The sequence below is a fragment of the Erythranthe guttata genome, chromosome 4, assembly GCF_056151865.1.
Source record: "Erythranthe guttata isolate IM_541 chromosome 4, IM_541, whole genome shotgun sequence".
Lineage (NCBI taxonomy): Eukaryota > Viridiplantae > Streptophyta > Magnoliopsida > Lamiales > Phrymaceae > Erythranthe > Erythranthe guttata.
In genome coordinates, this window is record NC_142536.1 from 17,403,921 (window position 1) to 17,422,673 (window position 18,753).

General features: G+C 37.1%; 4 protein-coding genes across 5 annotated transcripts; 3 read left to right on the forward strand and 1 right to left on the reverse strand.

Annotated features, from left to right (window-relative positions):
• Nucleotides 1-2,260: 2,260 nt before the first annotated feature.
• LOC105950486 (putative late blight resistance protein homolog R1A-10) lies at nucleotides 2,261-6,335 on the forward strand. The gene is made up of 2 exons (XM_012973850.2): nucleotides 2,261-5,338; nucleotides 6,072-6,335. Exon 1 carries the CDS (start codon nucleotides 2,642-2,644, stop codon nucleotides 5,282-5,284), a length of 2,643 nt encoding a protein of 880 aa, XP_012829304.2. The 5' UTR covers nucleotides 2,261-2,641; the 3' UTR covers nucleotides 5,285-5,338; nucleotides 6,072-6,335.
• A 2,407-nt stretch (nucleotides 6,336-8,742) lies between these two features.
• Nucleotides 8,743-10,440, forward strand: LOC105950402 (putative late blight resistance protein homolog R1A-10). Its single transcript, XM_012973750.2, has one exon. The coding sequence runs from the start codon at nucleotides 8,789-8,791 to the stop codon at nucleotides 10,268-10,270; it is 1,482 nt and encodes a 493-aa protein (XP_012829204.2). The 5' UTR covers nucleotides 8,743-8,788; the 3' UTR covers nucleotides 10,271-10,440.
• On the reverse strand, nucleotides 10,382-12,861 carry LOC105950510 (uncharacterized). Of its 2 annotated transcripts, XM_012973875.2 has the most exons (7): nucleotides 12,596-12,861; nucleotides 12,294-12,486; nucleotides 11,895-12,047; nucleotides 11,561-11,707; nucleotides 11,075-11,227; nucleotides 10,850-10,972; nucleotides 10,382-10,726 (listed from the first exon to the last, which is right to left on the reverse strand). In XM_012973875.2, the coding sequence occupies exons 2-7, from the start codon at nucleotides 12,426-12,428 to the stop codon at nucleotides 10,652-10,654; spliced, it is 786 nt and encodes a 261-aa protein (XP_012829329.1). In that variant the 5' UTR covers nucleotides 12,429-12,486; nucleotides 12,596-12,861; the 3' UTR covers nucleotides 10,382-10,651. The 2 variants fall into 2 exon arrangements, with proteins under 2 accessions (XP_012829329.1, XP_012829328.1); XM_012973874.2 differs by having other exon boundaries at nucleotides 12,294-12,717.
• Nucleotides 12,862-13,489: 628 nt separating this feature from the next.
• Nucleotides 13,490-18,470, forward strand: LOC105950516 (cell division cycle protein 48 homolog). The gene is made up of 11 exons (XM_012973882.2): nucleotides 13,490-13,659; nucleotides 14,352-14,517; nucleotides 14,604-14,832; nucleotides 15,026-15,218; nucleotides 15,297-15,478; nucleotides 15,578-15,969; nucleotides 16,120-16,341; nucleotides 16,448-16,519; nucleotides 16,595-16,876; nucleotides 17,072-17,431; nucleotides 18,023-18,470. The coding sequence occupies exons 1-11, from the start codon at nucleotides 13,625-13,627 to the stop codon at nucleotides 18,323-18,325; spliced, it is 2,436 nt and encodes an 811-aa protein (XP_012829336.1). The 5' UTR covers nucleotides 13,490-13,624; the 3' UTR covers nucleotides 18,326-18,470.
• The last annotated feature ends 283 nt before the right edge of the window (nucleotides 18,471-18,753 follow it).

An 18,753-nucleotide genomic window follows, 5' to 3' on the forward strand; every position in this document is an offset into this window, starting at 1 on the left:
TCTATTATATCCTTTTGTTAAATATGTGAAAATAAAAGGGCAAATTACCAAAACCCCCCTGAGGTAAGCCTAAATAACGAAAATCCCCCCACGTTCTCGTAATTACGAAAACCCCCCTTGACTAACGGTTGACCGAATTTTTTTTATTTATATATTTTAATTGATTTTATTTATCCAGAGGAGTATTAAACCGATATTGTATATTAAATATAAACGAAAACCCCCACTTACATGTTGTATATTAAATATAAATTAATCTTTAAAAAACAAAAAAAAGAAATAAAAACAAAAAAAAGAAATAAAAACAAAAAAAACAAAAAACAAAAAAGGAGAAAAATATATTGAGTCTTCTTCTTCCCTTCGTCCTTCGGAAGAGACGACCCAATCTCCAGTCCTCCTTCGGAATCATTCGACTTGCACAACGAAATCGAATACTTCTCTCCATCAAGCTTTCTCGCCCTTCCCAATCCGAAATCCGCATCGCACAAGTCGAACTTCGGCGAACCGGAAACCCCAACTGTCCTCATCCCTACAAATTTCTCACTATCGGACATCCAATTCTCGACACCTTTCAAAACCTCGTCTTTGTTATTCACCCTGTTTTTAATATCCAAAGCTATAGCCTCCGCAGCAATTACAAACCCTTCTTCCCCGACAAGTGTTTTGTGCTTGATTTTCGCTATTCCGCCACCCAAGCAATTGCCGAAGTAATTCAGTGGCATCGGCGGATTAGTTCTCCCTCTAACATCGACCGTCAAATTTTCCTCTTAAATTCGACACCTACCTGTTATGTCGAAATTTTTGAAAAGAATCGACACTTGTGTATCGAATTAAAAATCGACATTTGTGAGCGGCGATGGAGGACGTTTTTTCGACGGCAATAGAGGACATCTTAGACGGCGGCGATAAAGGACTTATTTTCCGGCGGCGAGGCAAGTTTTGTCGGTGTGTGGGCGAGTTCTCGGCGGCAGGCAAGATCCCGGTGAGGCTTTGAAGCTTGAAGTCAATCTCGAATGTGTCGTCTGATTGTGGTCTTGCCTGAGAGGAATTGGATTTTATTTATATATTTATGACCCCTCATTAAATAAAATGCTTACAATTACCCCCCTAAGGGTAATTTCGTGTACAAGGGCAAAATTGGTATTATCGGAGGAATATTCGGAAGAATAAAAAAGATTCTATCGAGTTTAACACCGTTAGAGCGATTTGTAAGATGTCTGCATACCTCAGGGGGGTTTTCGTAATTACGAGAACGTGGGGGGTATTTTCGTTATTTAGACTTACCTCATGGGGTTTTGGTAATTTGCCCATATATAAATGCACCATCCACGATGAGGACTAAGGTGGTGTTTGCAAATGATTATTTAAAAACAGAAGTTAGTGATTGTGATTTAAGTTAGTTTTAAGTGCTTATTTCTAAAAGTTTGGGGTGTTTGCAAATATTTCGGAAAATGAACTAAAATTGAAAAAGCAGGGTTAGGGGTGCTTTGAAAAAAATAGCTTAAAGCAGATTATTTTAAGAGAAGCAAAAGCAAAAGTTGATTTTGCAAACACCTAAAAACAGATTATGAGCAAAAAAAACCGCATAATCACTTTCAAAAAGCATTTACAAACACCACCTAAGACTCAATCTTCTTGGATTAATGTATCAAACTGCACATGGAAAATGTCAATCGAGTAAACATATTACATAATTGACCTTGGGAGAGACAGAAAGAGAGATAAGCATACGTTGGATGTTAGATATTTTTTAAAAGGATAAATTCCACTTTCCCCCCTTTACTATGGTTCGATATCCTTTGCCCCCTTCTACTCTCAATTACATCGATTTGACCCCATGTACTTGAAAAGTTGTCGGAATGTAGCCCTTGCCGTTAGTCTTTAGACATTTGACTTTAACACTGTTTGATCTAAGTCTGAAAATTACAAAAAACCTCACCTCCCAGTTTAAATAATAATTTTTTTTTTAAATTTAATTTTTTTTTTTAAATTAAAAATAAATTGTGGTTGCCGTCGTGGACTATACTTTCTCGTTATCTTGATTTTTTTATTATTTATTTTTTGTTTTTTTAATAATTATTTAAATTGGGAGGGGTGATGTTTTTGTAATTTCAGAGCTTAGACCGAACTGTGTTTATGTTAAATGTCTGACAACTAACAACGATGACCACATTGAGACAATTTTTCCAAGTACGGAGGCCCAAATCGATGCAATCGAGAGTATAATAGTCTAAAGTGATATCGAGCCAAAGTACAAATGTGGAAAGTGAAATTTACCGTTTTTAAAACTGAAGACAAAAGGTAGATAAACGTCTCTGTCAAGAATTATTATTGCTGTTGGACAAAAATGGATATCCATAAATATATGGATGAAAATATTCAGCGTTTCAATTTTTCTTCCTTTCACATTTGTCATTGAAAAATTAACCATTGAGTTTCTCCTTAAATAACTTTTGAGTTCGGAAACACTAAATCAATTTTCTTCTCTTAGATAATTCTCTTGCATAGTTATAATTTCACAAACAAATGCTTATGTAGAAGAGTTGTTCCATATTTCCAGTTCACTGAAATTAGTTGTGTGAGATCTGAGAGAGAGAGAGATCTGAGAGAGAGAGAGAGAGAGAGAGAGAGAGAGAGAGAGATGGCTTATGGTGCTGCTGGTAGTCTGGAGCTGACAATTGAGCGGCTTTTGAAATCATCTTATATTTCGATTGTTCAAAATTCATCTCCACAAATCATCAAAGTTTTGTACAAGGAGATTCTTTCCTTAAAAGAAGCTCTCAGAGAATTCAATAAAAAGAGGAGCACCGTCAACATGAAGATGGTGAAAAGTTTGGAGGCGGAAATGGTCGAGGCAATATACAAATTCGAAGATGTAATCGAACCTCATCTCTCAAATCAGTTCCATTCACAATCTGAAGAAGAAGAAGAGACGGCCGATCATCCAGCATCAATGGTATTCTCAGTAGATGTGCAGGAAATAAAGCAAGATGTCGATTCCTTTATCGAAACAATGAACAAGATGAAGAGGGCCTACATCCATGAGTTATGCAACCCTTCGCCTGAAGAAGATGAAGATGGTGTTGTCCCGTCAAGAATCGATTTTGGTGTAAATGAGTCTAACATGGTTGGTTTATCTGATCTATTTATGACAATCAAAGATCGAATTGATTCCGAGCAATCTGAAGGGATGATTGTGTCGCTCTATGGGATGGCGGGCATTGGTAAGACTACTCTTGCCAAGAAACTCTTTCAAGATCCATTAATTGTGAGTCGTTATAGCAGGCTCGTGTTCGTGACCATAGGCCCTAAATATCGACTAGCGGATATCTTGGTGGATATTCTAACACAAGTGAATCCCGACATTGATGAAATAATGCTTAAGAAAGGAGAAAAAGTATTAGCTGGATTGAAAAGGATGGTTTACGAAACTTTAAAGTATTTGAGATACTTGATCGTGTTGGATGATGTATGGGAAATAGACCTCTGTTTTGTGTTGTTGGAGTTATTTCCAGACGACAAAAATGAAAGTCGAGTGTTGGTCACAACTAGGATGAAAAAAGTAGCTGATTGTGCTAAGCCTTTGAATAATTTCAATATACTCTTCCTTGATAAGAAAGAAAGTTGGGATCTTCTTCGTGAGAAGGTGTTTGGTGAAGAAGAACCGTGCTCTTATGGACTTGAGAAAGCTGGAAGGAAGATTGCCGAGAATTGTGAAGGTCTTCCTCTTACAATCATCATGGTTGCCAATATCTTGTCAAAAGTTGACAAGACGATAGAGTACTGGAACGAGGTAGCGGATGATAAACGAAATTCAGTATACAAGGATGCATATGAACAAATGTCAAAGGTACTATATCCAAGCTATGACTACTTAGATCAACATTTAAAAGCATGTTTTCTCTACATTGGAGCTTTCCCACAAAATTATTTGCTAAACCTGCCCCAACTAACCAACTTGTTGAGTGCTGAAGGATTTTTTTACTACTTAGAATCAATGAATTATACATATTTGTATGACCTTTTTCCCAAAAATGTTATCATGTGCGACAATGATACATTTCATTTTCACCTTCATTCGTCCTTTTGGTACTTGTGTAACAAAGAAGCTGTCAGGACCAAGTTGTTCTATGCCTTAAATTGCCATGGCGATACTCTACCGGAAGAAGGTATAGAAAGCCAACGCCGATTGTGCATCCGTAATAATGTTCTACTTGCCATCAAAGATGTGCACAACTCAATTGCATCTGATTCAAAGGTACGATCTCTCCTTTGTACCGGTTATTTTCATAAATATCCAGTACCGCTGTTTTTGGAACATTTGAGGTTGCTGAGGGTATTGGAAGCTCGTTCTATTAGATTCTATGAGTTCCCGATGGAAGTATTGAAACTAGTTCAATTAAGATACCTCGCCCTCCTTTATCATGGAAACCTCCCTTCTTCCATTTCCAAACTCTGGAACCTTCAATACTTGATTGTTGTTCGACATCTAAGAATAGTAAAATCTGTTGGGAATCTATTGTATCTGCCTATTGAGATATGGAATATGAATGAATTGAAGTCTCTTCACACCGGCGGAAGAGAGCTACCACATCCTTGTTGTGAAGGATCTCTCCTACCAAACCTCTTAAAACTAAGTGGTGTCGGTCCTCAAAGTTGTGCCAAATCTGTGCTCGAAAAAATCCCTAATTTGAAGGTGTTAACGATTGATATCGAGCTGGCTCCTGATGCTACAGAGCCCTTGACATGCTTTGATCACATTTCCCATCTCCAACAACTACAAGAACTAGGGTGTTACATTATGAATCCTACATTGAAGACAGAGGTTGTTACGCCACTTGTTCCTCTTTCGGACTTCCCATCAAGTCTTAGATGGTTAACTTTGAGCGGCTTAGGTTATCCGTGGGAAGAAATGAGAAAGATTTCTTCATTGCCAAATCTTAAACATCTCTTGCTGGAATGCTATGCCTTTCGAGGCCCAAAATGGGAGGTTCGTGACAACGAATTCCAAAGGCTTGAATCTCTTGAGATTGAAGACATCGATCTGGAGCAATGGACATTTCAAAATTGTCATTGCCTCCCTGTGATTGCGAACCTTCACATCGCACATTGCTACAAGTTAAAAGAGATCCCTCTCACATTTGGTAAATCTCTTCTACGCATTAAAGTAGTCGAATGCAACCCTATGGCTGTGAATTGTGCAATCAAGTTAAAAGAGGAGTGGGACGATAAATATGCTGGTCGTGAACGTTTGCTACGTCTTGATGTTCGTTCTTCACTGTAACAATGGGAACACCAAGCCGTGACCGACTCTACCATATCATTGATTCTTCAAAAGGTTAGTCGTTAAATTTTTATATCTATCGAAAATACTAATATTTTAGTCAATCCCCATTCAGGTAAAAGGAATTAAGCAACCTTAAATTTGTTAGCATTAATTTTGAGTTAATATATTTTTCTTTTATTATAATTTAATCATACAGTGAATATTACCAAAGATATACTGAATATGTATGCATACATTCTCCAACAAAACAACTATAAAGAGACAATATAGATATATGGTTGATTACACATATAATAGGATGATATAAGTTGCGTTTGGATGAAACAGTTTGAATTGGCTACAATAGAGATAGATTTTATTATAGGGTAAATATACGAAAACTCCCTAAACTTAGGCTAAATAACGAAAAAAAAACCCACATATTCGTAATTACCAAAAACCACTGAGGTTTGTTTATGTCTTACACCAACCTTTTACAGTGTGAGTTTTCACGGATTTTTTTGCATCCCAGAAATAGACTTTACACAATTTAATATATTTTCTTTTATTTCTCACCTATTTAATAGAAGGTATTTAAAACTCTATTAACAGTTAGAGGGGGATTTCGGTTATTACGGATAGGAGGGGGTGTTTTTCGTTATTTAACCTAAGTTCAGGGAGGTTTTCGTAATTTACCCTTTATCATATTACAAATTAATTTATTTGATTACTGATCAATGAATTTGCTATTATGGATTAAAAAAAAATAACATCCGAAATCATTGAACATTCTCCTTTATTACAGGTGTATCGTCTCGAGAGCCGTAGGCTGATTGATCACGAGAGAAATTACATCGACATTGTTTGCATCAAGGAATCGGAGGAACGTACTTTCAGTTTTGAGACGGACAAATCAAAGCGTTTTTGGATATTTTGTTAATGTTATTTGGTGTGTTTAATTTTTCTTGATTGAATGTTTATTACATCCTCATCAGTTATATGTTGTGAGGTTAAAATTAATACTATTGCGCAATTAAGAAAGTGCACATGTGTCGCACAGATTGTCGAATGTACAAGTTTTACCCGTCTCTGCCAAAAACAGGTAAAGCAGACATAGTTACATACATACGATTACCGAAGTATAAAGAACATATATGCAACAGTAAGTCCTATTTTCTATCGGAAAAAAGCCGTGTTGAGTCTCTCGATTTCATATTTCAAAGAACTTAAAAAAAAATCCCGCTGTTTCATACTTCAAGTTAGGTGTAAAATACTCTAGAAAACACATTGCAAATGAAAAGAAAATCGAGGAATGTTATAAGCATATGCAGCCTCGAAACACAATATCAAACATCAAACAAAAAGAGAAATGGGGGGTGTCTTTTGCGTATTAATGAAATTCCTCTTAAAACTTTACGTGAATAGGGTATTTTTTTGTGTCATGTGCGGTGCACATGCTATTTTCCGTCCATACTAACTGGACAAATGGATGGAGGAACAAAAACAACATAAAATTAACATTTATAGGTACGTAAATTGTAACTTCATCTTGTTTAGGGACGAAAATCGAATAAGTGGTATAGTATATGGACGAAAAGTGTAATTATCCCCAAAGATGTTTTTGAAAGAATCCCTAGTCTAGAGGTTCTAGCAATCCAAATAGAAATATCTAATGAAACTCAATTGTATTATTGGACATTTGAAAATCCAATAAAAAACATGCCTAAAAGACGAGATAATATAATATTTGCAAGTCGACCATGGTAAGTTATTGGGGATACCGAACATCAAACAAAGTCGCATTATTTAGTTAAGGGTAAATTACAGCCACCCCCTCAGGTATGGATAAATTACAAAAAAACCTCTCTTGTTTTGGTAATTACAACCACCCCTCAAATATGAATCTTTTTACATGTCCATCTTTGTGGTGTCAAATTTAGTGTCATCTTCTAGATTATGTGGAATATTCTCCAGTTTGTATCATTTTTAATATATTCGATCGAGCTCCACATTTTGAAACAAGATGATCATAAAAGATGTGTTTCTTGACATGTAACTATCAGATTATGGTGCATCCGAAACTGCATTTTTGTACAAAACTAGTACAAACTAGAGAACACTTCACAGAACCTAGAAGATTCTGTTGAATTTGATACCATAAGGATAAATGTGTAAGAAGATTCATACTTAATGGGGTGGTTGTAATTACCCAAATAAGATGGAGTTTTTTATAATTTAACCATATTTCAGGGGTGACCGTAATTTACCCTTTTAGTTAATCATGGCTAATCTCCCAACCAAACAAGATCTAAAAGTACTAGAATGTGTCACTGTGAATTCCATAATCCATATTGAAGACAGAGGTTGTAGTAAATCTACGGCAAATTGCTTTCTTCAAAAGGTTAGTCATTCAATTTCTCGCAAAATATCACATTGCAAATTAATGAAGTACGTCAAAATCGAAAAGAAAAATGAAAACGACTGTATAAGCATATGCAGTGTCAAAACTTTGGAGGCAGAAATCATAGAGGCAATATACGAATTCGAAGATGTATTTGACTCCCATCTCGCAAATCAGTTCTATTCACAATCTGAAGAAGAGACCGGTGATCCTCCATTAATGTTATTCTCATTAGACCTTCAAGAAATAAAGCAGCAAGATGTCGATTCCTTTGTCGAAAGGATGAAGAAGGCCTAAATTCATGAGTTATGCAACCCCTCGCCGGAAGAAGATGATTGTGTGGGCCCGTCGTCAAGAATTGATTTTGGCGGAAATGATGATTATAACATGGTAGGAATATCTGATCTATTTACTGAAATCAAAGATCTGTTTGGAGAAAATTCCTCACAATCTGAAGGGATATTGACTGTCTCGTTGGTCGGGATGGCGGGCATTGGTAAGACCACTCTTGCCAAGAAACTCTTTCAAGATCCATCCATTTTCGGTTGTTACACCAGACATGTATTCGTAACCATATAGGCCCTAAATATCGACTAACGGACATCTTGGTGGATATTCTGACACAATTGAATAATCTTGACATTGATGAAATAGTATTGCTTATGAAAGGGGCAAAATTATTAGTCGAGTTGAAACGGATGGTGTTCAAAAGTTTAAGGTTTTTGAGATACTTGATTGTGCTGGATGATTTATGGGACGTTGAGCTCTATTTTGACTTGACGGAATTCTTTCTAGACGACAATAACGGAAGTCGAGTGCTGCTGACGACTAGGACTGAAGAAGTAGGTTATTGTGCTAGTTTGTGGAGGGATTACAATTTACGCTTCTTGGATAAGAAAGAAAGTTGGGAACTTCTTCGTCACAAGGTGTTTGGTGAAGAAGAACCGTGCTCTTATGGACTTGAGAAAGCTGGAAAGAAGATTGCCGAGAATTGTGAAGGACTTCCTCTTACAATCATCACGGTTGCCAATATCCTGTCAAAAGCTGACAAGACAATAGAGTACTGGAACGAGTAAGCAGATGATAAACAAAATTCAGTCTACAAGGATGCATATGATCAAATGTCAAAGGTACTATATCCAAGCTATGACTACTTAGAACAACATTTAAAAGCATTCTTTCTCTACCTTGGAGCTTTCCCACAAAATTATTCAGTGTATGGATACCAAATGGTCAACTTGTGTGGTGCTGAAGGATTTCTTAACCCCAGACCAATTCATTGCTCAGACCCAATCGCGACTTTCGAAAATAATAGCTATGGATATTTGAATGAGCTTTGTTTTAAAAATGTTATCATGAGCGCCAAAGAAGAACGCGGTTTTCACCTTCTTTCATCATTTTGGTACTTGTGTAACAAAGAAGCTCCCAAGAACAATTTTTACTATGCCTTGAATTTTTGTGCTGATGCTTTACAAGAAGAAGGTATAAAATACCAGCGTCGATTGTGCATTCGCAATAGTGTTTTATTTGCCATCGAAGATGTGCAAGACTCAATTGCATCTGCTTCAAAGGTACGCTCTCTCCTATGTACCGGTCCATATCATCAATATCCAGTACCATTGTGTTTGGACGATTTAAGGCTGCTCAGGGTATTTCACGCTCGTAGTATCAGATTCTATGAGTTCCCAATGGAAGTGATGAAACTAGTACAACTAAGATACCTTGCCCTCGTTTACAATGGAAACCTCCCTCCTTCCATTTCCAAACTCTTGAACCTTCAGTGCTTGATTGTTGATCGACATCTAAGCATCGTAAAATCTTGTGGGAATTTATTGCCTATTGAAATATGGAATATGAAAGAATTGAAGTATCTTCAAACTACGGGAAGAGACCTACCACATCCTTGTGACGAAGGATCTGTTTTACCAAACCTCTTAGAACTTACTCGTGCAACTCATCAAAGTTGTAACAAAGATGTTCTTGAAAGAATCCCTAATCTAGAAATTTTGGATATTCAAATCGAATTGGCTCTTGATGCTTTTGAACCCTTGAGTTGCTTTGATCATATTTCATGTCTCCGTCGACTAACATTACTAAAATGTGTCGTTGTGAATCCGATATTCAAGGCTGAGGTTGTAATTGCCCCATTTGTTCCTCTTTCAGACTTCCCGTCAAGTCTAACAAAGTTAATTTTGAAAGGCTTGGGATATCCGTGGGAAGAATTGAGAAAGATTTCTTCATTGCCAAATCTTGTATTTCTCTTGTTGGAATGCTATGCCTTTCGAGGGCCAAAGTGGGAAGTTCGTGACAACGAATTCCAAAAGCTTTCACATCTTCATATTGAAGACACTGATCTGGAGCAATGGAAGTTTGTGGCATCGGAGAATTCATGCCTCCCTATGATATATTCTATTAAAATCTTACATTGCTACAAGTTAAAAGAGATCCCTCTCACATTCGGAAGATTTCTTGAAAAGATTGATTTAGTTGACTGCAACCCTATGGCTGAGAAATGTGCAAACACATTAAAAAAGAAGTGGGACGACAAATATGGCGTTCATGGACGCCGTCCGTTACTTCTTGATGTTCGTTCTTCACTGTAATGATCCATGACTCTACAATAATATCGTTTCTTCAAAATGGTGAGTCATTCAACTTTTTTCATGAGTGTTGATAACTGATATTTTGCAAATAGATTTGTAGAAAAAAAAAAGTGAGAGAAATAACATTTTTATTTTATATTTCAGTTAGAAATAATAATTTCTAATTTTTATATTGTGTTGATGCGAAGCTTGCATATTGTCGAATGTACAAGCTTTACCTGTCTCTGCCAAAAACAGGTAAAGGCAAAGATACAGACAGACGATAACCGAAGTATAACGAACATATATGCAACAGTAAGTCGTATTTTCCATCGGCAAAAAAGCCGTGCTGAATATCTCTCGATTTCATATTTCAAAGAACTAAAAAGCCCGTCTGTTTCATTACTTGAAGTTAGGTGGAACAGTATCTGCTGCAAAATACTCCTCTTTGACAGTCTTCGCGGAGCAAAATCTCACCTTACAAAACACATTGCAAATTAAACGAAAAATCGAGGAATGTTATAAGCATATGCAGTCTCGAAACTAAACGAAACACACAAGAAAATTAATCTTAATTGTTGTCTGAAAAGTAATGCTTACCAGTGAGGCATACGATTTCACCAACGGCTTAATCAGCTCCCAAACTGGTCTGTATATAAACGGCGCATCCACGAAAAGGACTTGACTCAATCTCCTCGGGTAATAATAGTATAATGCGTCAAACTGCATACCAAAAAAGGGTAATTTAGAAAGAAAAAAAAAAGAAACGAAGATTTACAAAAGTGCGAAAGAATATAATTTCATAAATATTTTTAGGAATTTTACCACAAAAGTTAAGAACTTAATATCGGCATTTTGCGTCCGAAATCCTCGGAGATCAATTACGGCAAGTATTTCCTGCTTTCCAGATGGAAGTTTGCTTAGTGCCTTCTCGATCATAAATATACAGAGCTTCTCATCTTCATATTGTTCGAATTGCTGTATTAATATACATTTCCGATATATTATCAGCGACCAAATTTATATATTCGAAACAAAGCTTACAGCTAATGCAAAATTTTTATATAGAAAGAACTAGCCATAATTTTCATCAAAATTGTCGATGATTGATAAGCGCGTTGGGCTAATTAATAATTCGATTAACCAGCACCACAAATTGGCCGATAGATATTATTTTGATTGATACATACTACAATTGTGCGCGACAATCCCATTTTGAGTATTTTCGAATTCAAATAATTTTCTGCTCGACTTATGAAGGAACAATTTAATAAGTATATAACAGAGACACTAGGCAGTCGTAGAATATACCCCTGGAATATGCTTCGACGCGTCCACTATCAACACTGGTCTGCCATTTACATCAAGAAAGTCGTGTACATAAGCCTTTCTCGTTTCGGCTACATTTTTTATCGATTCTTCTGACAATTCAGATACACCAAATTCATGACGCCATCTCTGTTCAGGGAAAAAGAAAAAGAAAAAAAAAACGAAAATTCAGCGTAAATAAGTCATCAAAACGTATTTTCGATATTAAAGGAACTCGATTTTTTTGCCACCATAAAAGAAAATCTCCATAAGCAATAACGGAAAAAAAAAAAGTAGCATCAAGATTCGAGGCTGTAAAGTTATAGCTTGTAATTACAATTGCTTTACTCAATTTCGAGACGGCATCTTTGACAGAATATTTCCGATCCTTCAGATACCACATAATCATCTCTTCGTCATCTCGTCCGTATTTGCCCAATGGGAGCGTACTATGTTCTTTGCCGAGCTTCTCTTTAACTTCTGCTATTAACTGCAACAAGAAAACATCCAATTAATTAATGTCAACAAATTCAACCAATTATCCATCAATCTAAATCAGCTCAATTACAATTGCAGTAAATTAAATATGCCGATTCGACTTCGAAACTTTAACCAGAGTTCTAAACTAATCAAACAAGAACTGCGTGAAACATACCATCAACACTTGCTACAAGAAATGCGGAAATTCCGGCAATGAAAATTAACAAAGTGCAGAGCAAATACTGAAAGGGGGTACCTTGTATTTATTTTCGGGATCGGAAGAACAACTACGAATGCTGAGATTGAAGTTCTTGGCGGGTTTCTTCGATTGAATTGACACTGTCCTGAAATATTGAACTGGAGCAGGACGGAGTGTAAGCCAGTGCGACATTTCGTCGAACAGTTTGCAGTCGTGCTTTCAGGGTTGAATTTAACTCTTTAATTCTGAACTGTGACAAGTGACAACCGAATTACTTGTGTCAGTTGTGTGTGTGTGTGTGTGTGTGTGTGAGAGAGAGAGAGAGAGAGAGAGAGAGAGAGAGAGAGAGAGAGGCTAACGGTGGATAAATGGCTTAGGTGAAGTGCAGTAGAAGTTTTTGTTTTCTTTCACGCGCATGTTGCTTAAGCGAATTTTCCGGCATTAGTGTAAATTGTTTCAAACGGAATCAGCCTCTCGTTGTAATTGTGACTCTATTTTCTTTGCCTTAAAAAGGGAAGCAAATTTGATGCTTCAAACTAAGGGAATTCAATTTGCCAAAAGGTCCATTGAATATAATGTTATTAGCATGAAGGACACAATTATTTTTTTATTTTCATAAAAGTCCTTCTCTCCTACTTTTATTAGCTAAATAAAACTCCATGACATCAGTGCACAAAATTCTCTTATATAATTAAACAAAAAAAAAAAGATATTAATTCACACAAGTTCGAATCCCCTTGCAAACAGTCGCTATATAAAGCTTGTGATACATGGTTAACATCTCTCGAATGATTTGCAAGCTATCAGTGCACCTTTATGATTGGTTGCTGGTTCTTTCATTAAAAAAAATATCATACAATCAAGAATAAAAAAACATGGTAATTTTCTATGATAAAATAAATACAAATTTAGTGTAAATTTTTCCTTAATATATTAGATTTTTATTGTATTGGCCCACTTTTATTAGCTAATAAATATGGTGTTATTTGTAGTTTAATCAACATTAGCTACAACTACAAGCCGACGACGCCGAGCTACAACAATCGATCGGCTCCTTAAGCCGCCACGTGTCAAAACCTTCGAATTATGTACTGGAAGGCTAAAATTTAAATAAAAAAATGGAAAATGGGATTTAGCGAGGGCTAAAACAGTCAATTCACTGAATAATTTCCTGTCAAAGATTTTCTAGTACAAGTCGGTTCACTCTCCTTTTCTTCCTCGTACAAAAAATGACGTGTCGAAAAACCCCATACGAAGCACCGCTACAAGCAGCAAAAAAAACACTACAAAGTTCTCAGGCATAATAATAATAATAATAATAATAATAATAATAATAATAATAAGCAAAGTGCAAAACCTCGGAGTTCTACTACTTTCCGACAACCGCCATGGCTGATCCAAGCTCTGCTCACACCACCGACTCGTGAGTTTTCATTTTTCCTCTCGTTGACTTTTTTAATAATTTTTTTTTTCTCTCATGGTTGCTGATTTTAATTCACCAACTTGTTTGAAAGTTTCAAAATTCAAGGTCCCCTTTTTCATGTTTGATGTTATATGTATTGTTGATTTTTTTTAATTTTTTTTTGTTGGTTTTCTTGGGATTCTTTTACATATATATATGGTAAATTATGGCAACCTCTAGATAAGGTCTAATTACGAAAAAAACCAACTGACGATTGCATCACCCCTCGTCTATGAATCTCTTACACTTACATTCTTATCTTAGGATGTCAAATTAAAAAGAATCTTCTAAATTCCGTAGAATGTTCTCTAGTTTATACTCGTTTTATACTCGTTTTATGCATAAAACGCAAAAATGCAGTTTCTGATATTTACAAGACAAGACAAGAAGCACATCTTATGATTCGATCTTGTTTCAAAATGTATAACTCGAATGAGATAAAATGGGTACATACTGGAGAATATTCTACATAATCTAGAATATACTACTAAATTTGACACCGCAAGGGTGGACGTGTAAGAAGATTCATAGTTGAGGGGTGGTTGTAATTAACTAAACATGAGGGGTTTTTCGTAATTGAACTTTATCTTTTAGTGTAGCCGTATATATTAGAAGTTGATTTTGCTGAAAAAAATTGAATTGTTGAAATCCAGGAAGAGTAGCAAACGGGACTATTCCACAGTGATACTGGAACGGAAAAAATCCCCTAATCGACTCATTGTGGACGAATCCATTAACGACGACAATTCAGTGGTCTCGATGCATCCAACCAAAATGGAAGAACTTCAGCTCTTTCGAGGAGATACTATCTTGATCAGGGTTAATTTTTTCACACGATACGATTAATTTCCGTTTTTATTAAATTTGGAGCACGAGGTTTGAAATTATTTATTTGTTGGTAACAGGGGAAAAGACGAAAAGACACGGTTTGCATTGTTCTTGCCGATGAACAATGCGAAGAGCAAAAAATAAGAATGAATAAAGTCGTCCGAGCAAATCTGAGAGTACGTCTAACCGATATGGTGTCCGTGCATCAATGTCCGGATGTCAAATACGGAAAGCGTGTTCATATACTTCCCATTGATGACTCGATCGAGGGTCTCACCGGCAACTTATTCGATGCTTATTTAAAGCGTAAGACTATATTATATTTTCCTTGCATCTGTTTTTTTTTTCGATCGATTTGCCAAATTCGCCAAATTCCCGTGTTTTTTTTTTTTTTGAAATTTTGTTTAGTGCATTTGTGTTATATCGAATTGCTAAAGAAGTCTATGCAAAAATCTGTCTATAATGCATATTCTTTTTTGTTGTCGCAAATAAATCAAAGCTTATTTCATGGACGCGTACCGTCCGGTGAGAAAAGGCGATCTCTTCCAAGTTCGAGGCGGCATGCGAAGCGTCGAATTCAAAATCGTCGAAACCGACCCCGGCGAATACTGCGTAGTTGCCCCCGACACCGAAATATTCTGCGAGGGAGAGCCAATCAACCGCGAAGATGAAGAAAGACTCAACGAAGTCGGGTACTGTTAATATATATCCATAATTATAGCGGTTTGATTAGATGTGAATATAAATAATCGGTACCGTATATTAACAAGGTACGATGATGTCGGCGGTGTAAGAAAGCAAATGGCTCAGATCCGTGAGCTAGTCGAGCTCCCTTTAAGACACCCTCAACTCTTCAAATCCATCGGCGTGAAACCCCCAAAAGGAATCCTTCTCTACGGGCCCCCCGGTTCGGGTAAAACCCTAATCGCAAAAGCCGTTGCAAACGAAACGGGTGCGCTTTTTTTTTTTTCTTGGCGAGAAAGTAAAGCTTGATTGATGGAATTTGGCAAGTACAAATGGGGCCTCGTTAAAACCTTGTTTGCCAAAACAGGTGCATTTTTCTTTTTGATCAACGGGCCGGAAATAATGTCGAAATTGGCGGGAGAGAGCGAGAGCAACTTGAGGAAGGCGTTTGAGGAGGCGGAGAAGAACGCACCCTCGATTATTTTTATCGACGAGTTGGATTCGATTGCTCCGAAGAGAGAGAAGACGCACGGTGAGGTGGAGAGGAGGATCGTTTCTCAGCTTCTTACGTTGATGGACGGGCTTAAGTCGCGCGCACATGTCATTGTTATGGGGGCTACTAATAGACCAAATAGTATCGATCCGGCTTTGAGGAGGTTCGGGAGGTTCGATCGGGAAATTGATATTGGTGTGCCGGATGAAGTCGGGAGGCTTGAAGTGTTGCGTATTCATACCAAGAATATGAAACTTGCGGACGATGTGAGTTCGTATAATATTGCTTCCTCATTTCGTTGAACGTCGTAATATTTTCGAATTTACTGCATTTTTAGTATCCCGTGTTACTAATATTAGCAAAACAATGAGTTAGATTCATCTTTTTTTTTTTTTCAATTTCTTGTTTTTTAACAGGTTGATCTTGAAAGAGTTGGCAAAGATACACACGGTTACGTCGGTGCTGATCTGGCGGCCCTTTGCACCGAAGCTGCTCTTCAATGCATCAGAGAGAAAATGGATGTAATCGACTTGGAAGACGAGACAATTGATGCTGAAGTATTGAATTCAATGGCCGTGACAAACGAACACTTCATAACCGCATTGGGCGCCTCAAATCCATCGGCCTTACGTGAAACAGTAAACAATATCACTAAAATCGTCGTGATATTTTTTTTTAATTTGCTAGTTATTCTTCTTGAAAATTCATGAAAAAAAAAAACTCAAACCTCTCGATTTTTGGCAGGTTGTGGAGGTTCCCAATGTTTCGTGGCAGGATATCGGCGGATTGGACAATGTCAAACGAGAGCTTCAAGAGGTATATTCTCTTCTAACTAATATATTTATCGAGTTCAATTCTGCAAAAAAAAAATGAAAATGGGATTTTGAACAGACTGTACAATATCCTGTTGAGCATCCGGAGAAGTTCGAGAAATTCGGAATGTCGCCTTCGAAAGGGGTTTTGTTTTACGGGCCGCCTGGTTGTGGCAAAACTTTACTGGCAAAAGCAATTGCTAACGAGTGCCAAGCCAATTTCATAAGTGTGAAAGGTCCCGAGTTGCTCACTATGTGGTTCGGAGAGAGCGAGGCGAACGTTCGAGAAATTTTCGACAAGGCCCGACAATCGGCTCCGTGCGTGCTCTTCTTCGACGAACTCGATTCAATTGCCACTCAGGTATTTATAACAATTGATTAGACAGTTGGGCTTTACTAACGTGTCCGATGGACAAGATTCGTACTAACGCAAGATCGATTTTAATTATTGCTGAATCAAGGGCGTTATCGGGAAATCACAATTAACACCCAATTTTTTATAATTTTATTACTAATGAAAGTGATTTCATTTCCCGTTTCGATTTCTCCTTCGTAGAGAGGAAGTTCGGTGGGAGATGCGGGTGGGGCCGCAGATAGAGTTCTCAATCAACTTCTTACGGAAATGGATGGAATGACGGCGAAAAAGACGGTTTTTATTATAGGTGCAACAAATAGACCGGATATTATCGACCCTGCTTTGCTTAGGCCAGGCCGTTTGGACCAGTTGATTTACATCCCGCTTCCCGATGAAACTTCTCGCCTTCAAATATTCAAAGCTTGTCTGAGGAAGTCTCCATTGGCTAAAGAAGTCGATCTAACAGCTCTTGCGAGACACACGCATGGATTTAGTGGTGCCGATATCACCGAGATATGCCAACGTGCTTGCAAGTTTGCCATCCGAGAAGATATCGAAAAGGTAATTTTTATTTACTTAATTACTTATTTTTTGGGTAAATTACAACCAACTCCTGAGGTATGGTTAAATTACGAAAATCCCCCTCATGTTTGGGTAATTACAACCACCCCTCAACTATAAATATTCTTACACGTCCATCCATGCGGTTTCAAATTTAGTGGAATCTTCTAGATTATATGGCATACTTTTGTACCCATTTTATTCCATTCAAACTCCACATTTGAAGCAAGATGATCATGATATGTGTTTTTTGGCTTGTATATATCAGATTGTGCATTAGAAACTGATTGTGCATTAGAAACTGTATTTTTACACAAAATGAGTACAAATTAGAGCACATTCCACGAAGTCTAGATGATTATGTTGAATTTGACACCATAAGGGTGCAAGTGTAAGAAAAAATCATAGTTGGGGTAGATGTAATTATCCAAACAAGAGGGGTTTTTTCGTAAATTGACCATACCTCGTGGTGGTTGTAATTTACCCTTATTATTTTCATTTTGTTGGTTTAATTTGTTTTCATGCAAATTAGTTCTCAAATTAACTTTTTTTTTTATAATTATATTGTGGTGAATTGAAATCCACTGAAAGGATATCGAGAAAGAAAAAAAGAAGAGAGAGAGTCCGGAGGCTATGGAAGAAGATGACGTGGACCATGTACCGGAGATAAAGGCGGCCCACTTCGAGGAGTCGATGAAATTTGCTCGGAGGAGTGTGAGTGATGCCGATATTAGAAAGTACCAGCTCTTTGCACAGACGCTCCAGCAGTCTCGTGGTATCGGGTCCGAATTCCGGTTTGCGGATCGGGCGGATACTTCAGCTGCTGGGCGGGTCGACCCGTTTTCGTCTGCGGGGGGTGGGTCGGTGGACGACGACGACGACTTGTACGGTTGATCAGTTTCAATGTAGCTATATATGTATGTATGGTGTGGTGAGCTTTGTGTGTACCCTTTGGAGCAACATGTGTTGTATATAAATAAATAAATACTTGGCTCGACTTATATAACAAAATATAATAATGTACTTTTGTTTCTTTGAACTGCAAATTCTAGGGATTGATGTAGTGTTTCATTTGAATAAAATTATAATAGGAATAATTTCATTTTAGGGATAAATTACGGCTACCCCTGGAGGTAAGGTCAAATTACAAAAATGTCCATTCTTTTTGGGTTATAATTATAATTACCTGTTCAATTATGAATCTTTTCACACGTTCAATTTCTGCGGTGTCAAATTTAATGGGATCCTTTAAATTATTTGGAATATTATCCAGTTTGTACCCGTTTTATTCGATAGAGCTTCACACTTTGAAATAAGATGAT